This window comes from Pyrus communis, chromosome 17 (genome assembly GCF_963583255.1).
Source record: "Pyrus communis chromosome 17, drPyrComm1.1, whole genome shotgun sequence".
In the NCBI taxonomy this organism is placed as follows: Eukaryota; Viridiplantae; Streptophyta; class Magnoliopsida; order Rosales; family Rosaceae; genus Pyrus; species Pyrus communis.
The window spans coordinates 766,326-777,161 of record NC_084819.1 but is presented as its reverse complement, the minus strand read 5'-3'; the positions used below and the strand labels follow the sequence as shown (position 1 = coordinate 777,161).

The 10,836-nt window shown below is 36.7% G+C and overlaps 1 protein-coding gene across 1 annotated transcript; it reads left to right on the top strand.

Annotated features, from left to right (window-relative positions):
• Window positions 1–4,756: 4,756 nt before the first annotated feature.
• LOC137722391 (disease resistance protein RPV1-like) lies at window positions 4,757–10,329 on the top strand. The gene is made up of 5 exons (XM_068461382.1): window positions 4,757–5,321; window positions 6,777–7,887; window positions 8,292–8,573; window positions 8,680–9,387; window positions 9,504–10,329. Exons 1-5 carry the CDS (start codon window positions 4,813–4,815, stop codon window positions 10,068–10,070), a joined length of 3,177 nt encoding a protein of 1,058 aa, XP_068317483.1. The 5' UTR covers window positions 4,757–4,812; the 3' UTR covers window positions 10,071–10,329.
• The last annotated feature ends 507 nt before the right edge of the window (window positions 10,330–10,836 follow it).

The following is a 10,836-nucleotide window of genomic DNA, read 5'->3' as shown; positions in this document are numbered from 1 at the left end:
TGATAAGAAAGCTCTCTTAGTTTAGTCGGGTACAATGTAGGTCTCCAAATCTCAATGTCGTAGGTTCAAATTCTAAGCGTGATTCCGTTTTATAGGTAAAAGCTAGTAAGCATATTAACTGGACAATAGCTAGGGTCAGCAAAGTAGCTAGCATAGTGAAAGGGAGAAAGCTTGGCTGCTGCTGATTTTTCAGCAGGCAATCTCCGTTCTAGTGAAAATATGCTCTGACTAGCAAAAAAATAGATTAAAAAACTAACGAAATGATAGCATTTTAGATAAGGACAATGAAATTTTCAGAACATCTAAACATTTATTAGTTCAATTAGACCTAGGTTTACTCTTTGCACCCCGTTATGTCATCTAAACCCAATAATAAAGGCATTATCAAACTTTGCAACATAATATATCTCTCTCTCATTTTTGGGTGAGAGGGATAGCCAACAATAAACTCATGGACAATTTCATTACGTATAATACTTGCATTCATACTCTGAAGGATGAGCTCATTCTTCATTATGCAAATAATGTATGTTTTATCATATAAATTTTATAATCGAAATCGTTCAATTTCTTAATCTTTATTTAAAGATCACAGCTACAGAAAATCATTTGAATTGGAGATCATTTAGTCATTAAAATGTATGGAACATACAAATCAACGGTGTAGATATCAAGTAACATATTCATGATGAACCCTTCATTTATTTGATATGCTTGGATGATTAAACAATTTTCGATTCAAATGATTTTTTGCATGAGTGATCTTCAATTGATGGTTAAGAAATTGAATGATTTAGATCATTAAGTTTATATACTCAAAATATGTTATTTGCAAATGTAAGAATATGTGCATCCCTTCATGGGGATGCAAAGTATTATCCTTCCATTAATCTTAAGAGTAACCTACACTTACCACATTTTTCATACCACATTTCTAATAGAAATATGACTTACCAATACATGTGAATCTCATATCTATTAGAAATGTGATACAAATATGATATAAAATATGTGATAAAATATCACTTTTGTAATCTCAATTGAACTGCATCTATCCAGACACCCCCACCTTTTGAACCCCGCTTTTATTATAACCTAATGATTTTTCTCCAGTTTCTACAAACCAAACTACAAATACAAGTATTACACTGAAAGAACAATGAATTATTAAAACCTAATAGTGAATCGGACCATAAATTCAAGGAACTTTAACGAAAAGCTCTCAGTACTGTTCACTTTAATGAAAAACCACATTTTTACACTAAAAAGTCAATTTTTGTACTATTCACTTTACCTTTTATTTTGTCCTTATCGTTAAATTCAAAGTTTTCGAGTCATTTTCATTAGTTTTCCTTAAATTTTCAATCATAGTATACATTCTATATCGCAATTAGGTGATGCGAATTATTCAACCATTTACTGCATGATTTTGAAATTTTAATTTCCAAAACTTGCATAGAGGTATAGATGGTACTGAAACAAATTGTAGAAACACATCCCTGTATATGGGCCATACAAAAAAATTGCTTAGTTGACTTAGAAGTCAACTGACCTAAATCGATTAGTATAATGATTTTATATCTAATTAACCCTAATACTAAACAAGTAGAAGATGAAACACCAATTCAGAAAAAGAAGAGAATAAAATCCCATGTGAAACCTCTATATTCAAACTTGGTTGTCTTAGTTTGTACGTGAAGATAATGTAATAGACTCTCTCTAATTTTATGCTAGCTTCTTTCCTTCTCCGTGCCTCTTTCCCTTACCCTTCGTAGAACCTCAGTTTTCCCATTGATCAACGATGACGTTACTAGCATGTGCCGTACATTCTGTTTTGTAGCACTAAGTACCGTCTAAAGTGGAACTATAAGCTCATAAGTTGGGGTATAGTTTGTCCTTTTTCAGTTGAACGCCTTCCTTTCTCCAAAAACAATTTTCGTCCAATCTTCAATCTTAGCCATCCAATATTCAGATTGTGTGGTCACGAGTAGCTTCTTGGTTTTTCACTGGAAACTACCTTGTATTTTCTTCAAAAAGCAGCTCCTACTTTTCCACCATTCTATTACCGTGTTGCTAGGATGACTTTCATCTTTGTTGACTGAATGTGCTTTACTTTTGAGATCGTGCGGCCACGAGTGCTTCTTGGTTTTTCATTGGAAACTACCTTGTTTTTGTTCAAAAAGCAGCTGCTGCTTTTCCACCGTTCTATTTCGTTAGGGTTATATGATGACTTTTATCTTTTTGACTGAATGTGCTTTACTTTTTGAGAGGAGATCTTCTACACCCAAATCCTTCTGTGGCCTCTCTGTGGCCTGTTTCCCAACTTGACACCTGTCTTCCACCGACTCCATGTTAAACGCTGTAAACTCACTTAAAAACAATAAGAATAAAAAATAAAAAAAATAAAATACAAAGCGAAGAAAAAGACTCTTCAAAGTTCCAGAATTTAAGTTGTCTCTGCAGAAATTGTTTGTAAGATTCGCGGCCTGGTTTGCAAAAACTCCATCTTTTTCTTCGCTTTCTTCTCTTCAAATCTCGGCCCAATTTCATCCCAATCCTTTTCAATCCAAGAATTCAATTTTTTATTGAATTTGAATATGTCCTCATCGGCTTTTTCAAAAGTGGAGTTGGCAGCGGAGAAAGCAAAGTGGTTTTGTAGCACTAAGTACCGTCTAAAGTGGGACTATAAGCTCATCAGTTGGGGTATAATTTGTCCTTTTTCAGTTGAACGCCTTCCTTTCTCCAAAAACAGTTTTTGCCCAATCTTCAATCTTAGCCATCCAATATTCAGATTGTGTGGTCACGAGTAGCTTCTTAGTTTTTCACTAGAAACTACCTTGTCTTTTCTTAAAAAAGCAGCTCCTACTTTTCCACCCTTCTATATTTCTATTACCGTGTCGCTAGGATGACTTTCATCTTTGTTGACTGAATGTGCTTTACTTTTGAGATCGTGCGGCCACGAGTGCTTCTTGGTTTTTCATTGGAAAATACCTTGTTTTTGTTCAAAAAGCAGCTGCTGCTTTTCCACCGTTCTATTTCGTTAGGATTACATGATGACTTTTATTTTTGTTGACTGAATGTGCTTTACTTTTTGAGAGGAGATCTTCTACACCCAAATCCTTCTGTGGCCTCTCTGTGGCCTGTTTCCCAACTTGACACCTGTCTTCCACCGACTCCATGTTAAACGCTGTAAACTCACTTAAAAACAATAAGAATAAAAAATAAAAAAAATAAAATACAAAGCGAAGAAAAAGACTCTTCAAGGTTCCAGAATTTCAGTTGTCTCTGCAGAAATTGTTTGTAAGATTCGCGGCCTCTCCGACGCTTCAAACCAAGACAACGACGACTTCTCCGACTGCTCTCTCTTCTCCCGTTAGAAAGATTCGCGGCCTGGTTTGCAAAAACTCCATCTTTTTCTTCGCTTTCTTCTCTTCAAATCTCGGCCCATTTTCATCCCAATCCTTTTCAATCCAAGAATTCAATTTTTTATTGAATTTGAATATGTCCTCATCGGCTTTTTCAAAAGTGGAGTTGGCAGCGGAGAAAGCAAAGTGGTTTTAAGATGGCAAAAATCCCATCCTTTTCGTCGCTTTGTTTTTTATTTTTTATTTTTTATTTTTAGTCAGTTAACAGCGTTTAATATAGAGTCAATGGAAAACAGGTGTCAAACTGTGAAACAGGCCAGAGAGAGGCCGCATAAGGTATTTCTCCCTCGTCACCGCCGGAGCCCTTGGGTCTGACTGTTAAAACTCATCGTCACCACCCTCTTCCCCTCCTACTCCCTCGTCACCACCGGAGCCCTTGGGTCTCACTGATAAAAAAAAAAGGAAAATGTTATTTCTCTCTCCTCTCTCCTCTTCCTCACCCTCTCTCGCCATTATCTGTAAAAAATTTGGTCCGATCTCTCAAACCATGAAAAGGTCATGGACTCATGGCTCCGAATTTACAAAAACTCCATTAAAAATCTATCAAGCAAACCCAATAGCTCATAGAGCACAAAATATACAAATTATGCACGATTCTAGAACATCTAATTTACATTCACAAATTTCCGTTGAAATTTTTTTAGAGAAAAATAAGATACAGGGAGAAATCCACAAGAAAAAACTAGTAAGTTCGGAAAAGAGAGACAAAATCAACTTGTGGGTCTACTCCAGACTTTTTCCAGTTCCGAAATTCAGATCTTGAGTTGTTTCTTCCGTTTGCAGATTCAAATCCTCGGTTTCCCCAGTTTATTCCGATGGATATTTTCCAATTGACAACCATGGTTTTACCTTCATAGTGTGAGAGGAGAACTGAAAATTTTGGGAACTGCAAATTGACAACCACGCTTCTGGTTTCATCCGGAAGGTGAAAAGGTAAGGAAAAGGAGAGCAGGTTAACGGTGTTAATTTTTGTGCTGAATAAACACGTGTCAACTAAAGAAAAGGGGGACATAAACGAGACATCAACACCTGCTTTTCTTGCCTTTTACTTTGTTGAACGCGGTTTCATCTTTAAAGCTGCTTTACTTCCATCTATTCCGACACTTCAATCGTAACCGTCCAGTGATCAGATCGTGTGGCCACGAACATCGTGGTTTTCCACTGGAAACGCCTTTGGTTTTCTTCAAAACCAGGGGCGGATGCTTCCCGGAAAGAGCCAAAGATTGGGAGCGGAAAGCTTCCTGGAAAGAACCAAAAGGTGTCCCTATAGTGCCGTAAACAATATATAGCACTCTATATATACTCCGTTGCAATACAACAAAAACCACAGCCATTTTTTTTCGCTTGATTGGCACCACTCTAGTGCCGTAAACAGTAATACAACACCATGACATCCCGTGAACCCTCATCCCCAAAACTCTGGAGTTACGACGTGTTCTTGAGTTTTAGAGGCGAAGATACACGCAATGGCTTCACGAGCCACCTTCACGCGGCATTACAAGGCTGGGGCTTCAATGCCTTTATTGATGAGGACAATCTGAAAAGAGGGGGAGAAATACAACCCGAACTGTTTCGGGCAATCGAAGAGTCCAGAATCTCGGTCATTGTCTTCTCAAAGAGTTACGCGGAATCAAGATGGTGTCTTGACGAGCTGGTGAAGATCATGGAATGTAGAGAAAAGCTGGGGCAACAGGTCTTGCCAATATTCTATCATGTCGATCCTTCACATGTGAGGAAGCAGGAAGGTTGTCTAGCCCAAGCATTTCAGAAGCACGAAGATGGCATCCTTGAAGAAAAAGATGACAAAGAACGTGAAGCTAAGAAAGAAAAGGTAAAGCAGTGGAGAGAGGCTCTTACTCAAGCTGCAGATTTGTCTGGCCACCATCTTAATAACAGGTAACCATTTTCATTGGAGTTGGACGTCTTTCAATACTCGACTAGTTTAATAGTAATGCTGCTATAAATTTTCGGCTTTTTCCACATTTTGAAACATGTTAATGAATGATTGTTATGCAAATAGCACACAGGAAAAATAGCTTCGCTGAAACATCAAGATTTGCAAGATAAAATATGAGTAACAGTAGGGACATCTTCTATTTAAGACATATTTTACATAGGCTTGATTAGATATAACGAAAATTAACGAGGGTTTAGAAACTTTGAGGTTTAAAATGAAAAGTAAAATAAACAGTATCAGGTTTGGGTTTTAATAAGTTGCGGCACTCTGTTTTAATAGATGATCAATGGTTTGTCATTAAGAATATTTATCCAGTTTTTTATTTTTTATTTTTGTACGTATGGTTGATTTGTTCGTTTAATTTTAGTGTTCGGTAAGCTTAATTTTAGGTATGTTTAATTTTAGCTTTTGGTAAGTTTATTTATTTATTTATTTATTTTTTGTACATCACTGATTTATAACTTAATTAATTTCATAATAATTTTGATACAAAGAAGGCTAGATTTAGGAGCTTTGGATATTGTTTTTGAATCTTAGAAAGGGCAGTTTAAAAAATGTGGCTCAGTTGTAGAAAGTAGATTAATAAAAGTCGAAGGCTGGGCATGTTTGGTCTAACAAATTTAAATGTCAAGCACCTAAATCAAAATTCCCTTTTCACAAGTCATATGATGCGGTTTTTTATTTTAGTGGCATTTCATATGATTTGTAAATTTGACTTAAAAAATAATGTTATTAAAAAGAATTTTGGGTTATATACATTACTCCAAGTCCACGCATCGAAAACTTAAGGTTATTTGGTTCTAAGTGGTTCAAATAATGTTGGGCATCTCTGTCCTATATATTGCAAGTTGATTTTAGATTGAAAAATCTATGTATCAAATTGATATATGCTAGTTTAGCGACTTGTATACGTATATAATTGCATCAATGAGAAACATCATATATAATGTATTAAGCCCAAACAAAAGGAACCAAACAGATGGGCTGATGGGTCCACTCAAGCAATTGAAGGCCCAATCGGAATGGAGCAACAAATTCATATACAAATTAATTATAACATTTTTTTTTTCTCTTTTTTTTTTGATGAGATCAAGCTTATTCTTTTTCTTTTAGCATAGATAATATTTTTTGTTAAAAAAATGAATTCATTATTTTTTCTCTCTTTTGACCATATATGGCATGAATGAATCTTGAAAAGTAAGTTATGGAATAAGGACCACAAGGTGTTTCTCAAGTAAAATTATTTGAAGAATCTCTCAATGGAAAAGGACTTTGTGTGTGTGTGTATATATATTTTTTATCCATTTAGTTAATTCTTTATATTGACTGTTGAGTGAAGGTGATAGCTTCAAGTAATCCTTCATTGAGTTAATGCTTACTAATTGAGTTTTCAGGCCTGAAGCAAAGGTTATTAAGACAATTGTTGAGGAGAATATTGTGGAATTGCTTCCTCGCACAGATGAATTACAGGTGGCCAAGTACCCGGTTGGAATCGACTCTCGTGTTCAACCAATTATCAGTGATCTTTTTAGTGGTGGATTAAGTGATGTTAAAAGGGTTGGAATTTGGGGGATGGGTGGACTGGGCAAAACAACTGCTGCCAACGCTATTTATGACAAAATTCATCATGGCTTCCAGTTTAAATGTTACCTTGGCGATGTTAGCGACACTGAACGTAGATGTAGTTTGGTTCATTTGCAAGAACAACTTGTTTCTAGCATTTTGAAACGAACCACCCGGATAAATAGTGTCGGTGAAGGGATCAGTGTAATAAAAGAACGTCTTCGACGTAGAAAAGTACTTATTGTTGTTGATAATGTGGATAAAGTGGAGCAACTACGTGCAATAGCTGTAGATCGTGCAAGAGCTGGAGATCGTGAGTGGTTTGGTCCAGGAAGTATAATTATCATAACAACAAGAGATGAGCATTTACTAAATCAAGTGAATATGAGATATCCAGCTGAGAAAATGAATGAAGAGGAAGCTCTTGAGCTTTTCAGTTGGCATTCATTTGAAAATAATTGCCCTAAAGATGAATATCTTGAATTGTCAAGGAAGGTAGTTTCTTACTGTGGAGGTTTGCCGTTAGCACTCAAAGTTTTAGGCTCCTCTCTTTCTGGTAGATCCATAACAGAGTGGCAAAGCTATTTGGAGAAATTAAAAAGAATACCCGAAGGAGAAATTATAGAAAAACTCAAAATAAGCTTTGATGGGTTAGATTATAATAAAAAAAATATATTCCTTGATATATTTTGTTGCTTTCTTGGCTTGGCGAAGGATCATGTCACAAAAATATTAGATGAATGTGGCTTCTATGCAACAAGCGAAATCAGTATTCTCCGTGAACGGTGTCTTATAACTGTTGAATGGGGCAAACTAAAGATGCATGATATGATTCAAGAAATGGCCAAGACAATCATTTCTGAAAAATCTCCTACTCAACCTGGAAGGTGGAGTAGACTGAGGAACCCTGAAGCCATAGTGGACGTGTTGACAAATAAATCTGTAAGTAGTTTTTCATTAAAGTTTAATATTAATGCTCGCTAAATCATATCCTAGTGCAACTGCTTACATTTTCTAATAAGAAATTTTAACGAAAACTTCTGGTACTGTTCACTTTAACGAAAAATCACATTTTTACACTAAAAAGTCAATCATGGTATTATTCATTTTACCCTTTATTTTGTCATTATCATTAAAACTCAAAGTTTTCATACATTTTGTGTTAGTTTTCCTTTTATAATATTATGTTGAAATATATTTATAAGTACAATAAATCTTCACGTGGAAATAGAAGCAATTAAATCGATTTCCAACCGATTATATGACATTTGTTTGTAAGTAAATCATTTTTCAGACGCAAATTACCCTTTTATTATTCATCATGTGTCCCTTTGTTTACCTAACAGGGAACTGAAGAAATTGAAGCACTTTCTCTACATTTGCCAAGCTCTGAAAAAAAGGCTAGTTTCCGTGCAAAAGCATTTGTCAATATGAAAAAACTGAGATTCCTACGGCTCAGCTATGTAGAGCTCGCTGGAAGCTTCAAACATTTTCCGAAAGAGTTGAGATGGTTGTGCTGGCATGGATTCCCTTTCAAGTACATGCCGGAGCACCTTCTTAATCAGCCAAAACTTGTCGCTCTTGACCTGCGGTGCAGCAACCTCAGAAAAGGCTGGAAGAATTCCAAGGTACAATCATCCCTAGCGGGTTATAATTAATTCCCACTCTTGATTTTATTTTTTAAGCCATATTCTTCTTGGATTTTGAATAATATTTTCTTTTGGGTTTGTGCAGCCGCTTGAAAATTTGAAAATCCTTGATCTTTCTGATTCCAAGAAGTTAAAAAAGTCACCAGACTTTTCAAGGCTCCCAAATCTCGGAAAATTGGATTTTTCATGCTGTCATAGTTTGTCCAAGATTCACCCATCCATCTGTCAACTTAAAAAACTCCGTTGGGTAAAATTTGATTTCTGCCATAAGCTTAGGTATCTTCCAGCGGAATTCTGTAAGTTGAAATCTGTTGAGACTCTTTTTGTGACCCATTGTGAAGCATTAAGAGAACTGCCTGAGGGTTTAGGGGAGATGGTATCATTGAGAGAGCTTGATATATATGGTACAGCCATGAAACAATTCCCCAACGACTTTGGGCGTCTAATTTCTTTACGAGTGTTGACAGTTGGAGGCGCTAGTTATCGTAACCTACCTAGCCTCAGTGGTCTTTCAAATCTCAAATACTTGTTTGTTATAAATTGCGGAAATCTTCGTGCAATCCCCGATTTACCAACAAATTTGGGATTCTTACATGTAAGTGAATGCCCAGCATTGGAAACAATGCCAGACTTTTCGCAAATGTCAAACATGGTAGTACTGTCTCTAAATGATTTGCCCAAAGTCACAGAGGTTCCAGGTTTAGGCTTGGGTAAATCATTAAACTCCATGGTGGTGATTGAAATGAAAAGGTGCACCAATCTCACAGCTGAGTTTAGGAACAACATCCTACAGGTTTCTCTCTATCTCTGTCTCCTTCTACTCTTGTCTTTCTCTATCAATCACACGCACAAACACAACCGCACGTGTACAAGTATTTGACAGTAAATTACATTTTATGTATATTATAGGGATGGACTTGTTGCGGAGTTGGTGGTATTTTATTGGATAGGATTTATGGTATTCCGGAGTGGTTTGACTTTGTCGCAGATGGCAATAAAGTCAGTTTTGATGTTCCTCAATGTGATGGTCGTAATTTTAAAGGGTTGACACTCTGCTGGGTTCCTCGGCAATTAAAAAATGAAAATCTTGCCTTTACTGTTGTAAATTGTACCAAACATACTACTTCGAGGGTCTTTAGGCGTTTTTGGCCATACAATGTAGGTAAATTTCACCAGGTACAATTATCGAACGATCAACTCAAGCTTAATTTGCAAGGCGGGGACAAGATCGTTATTCTTATAGAGGCTTTTGAAGTGGAGAGAACAGGGGTAAATCTAGTATGGGACAAACCTTTGAAGGAACAAAGGTTTCCTGGTAGCTATGATTGTTACTTTGAATACGAATCTGAAGCAGTTCCGGATTGGTTGTATGGTGAGTCAAGTCCAGGACCAAGCCATGGCGCATCTGATAATCATCCCACTAATCAAATGACGGCTACTACAGATGAACCCAAACGGAAAAGGCAAAAGGTTTGAAGAGAGAGCATTACCTGATCGGTTGCGTAGTCGCTATTCCTGCATTATACTCTCCCGCAGACCATGTCATCTGTCTTTCTCGTTTTCCCAGCTCCATTATTCGGACATTTGATTTGATCGCATCCAACAGATGATTTGTTCCTCATTTTACTGACAATTCATTTGCGATATTGACTGGTTGTTCAGTTGTTAATTGTTGTATGCTTTACAAACATCCATATTCTCTTGTGGAACCAAATTATTAGCATCATACTTCGACTTTTTCGGTCCTAAATCAAAATTTTAGATTGAAATGTGCAGTTACTGACCATGGATGCAAACATATAGAAATCGGGACTATAATCTCACTTGGAACCCTTTCTATCAACTCCTCTGCTTTGTCTAACAGTCTGGTACGACCAAGAAGGTCGATCAGGCAACCATATATCTTTCTAACCTCGCCCAATCTCATATATCTTTCTATTGGAGTTGAAGAACTCACAACCCTCATCTACCAAACCTCTGTGAACGCAGTCAGTTAAGACAACAATGAAGGTGAAATCATCAGGCTTCATGCCAATCTGCGCCATTTTCGAGAACAACTCGATTCCTTTGCTTGTCTTGCATTCCTTGCAACCCCATAAATGATCGACGCCCAAAAAATTTGTCTATGTGCATACACTTCTGTAACCGCGGTACCAACAGCTGCATCAATTTTTAATTCTGTTATATTCGATATACCCGTGAATCCATTCCCCTTGCTCTAATGCCCCCGACGGAGCACAGC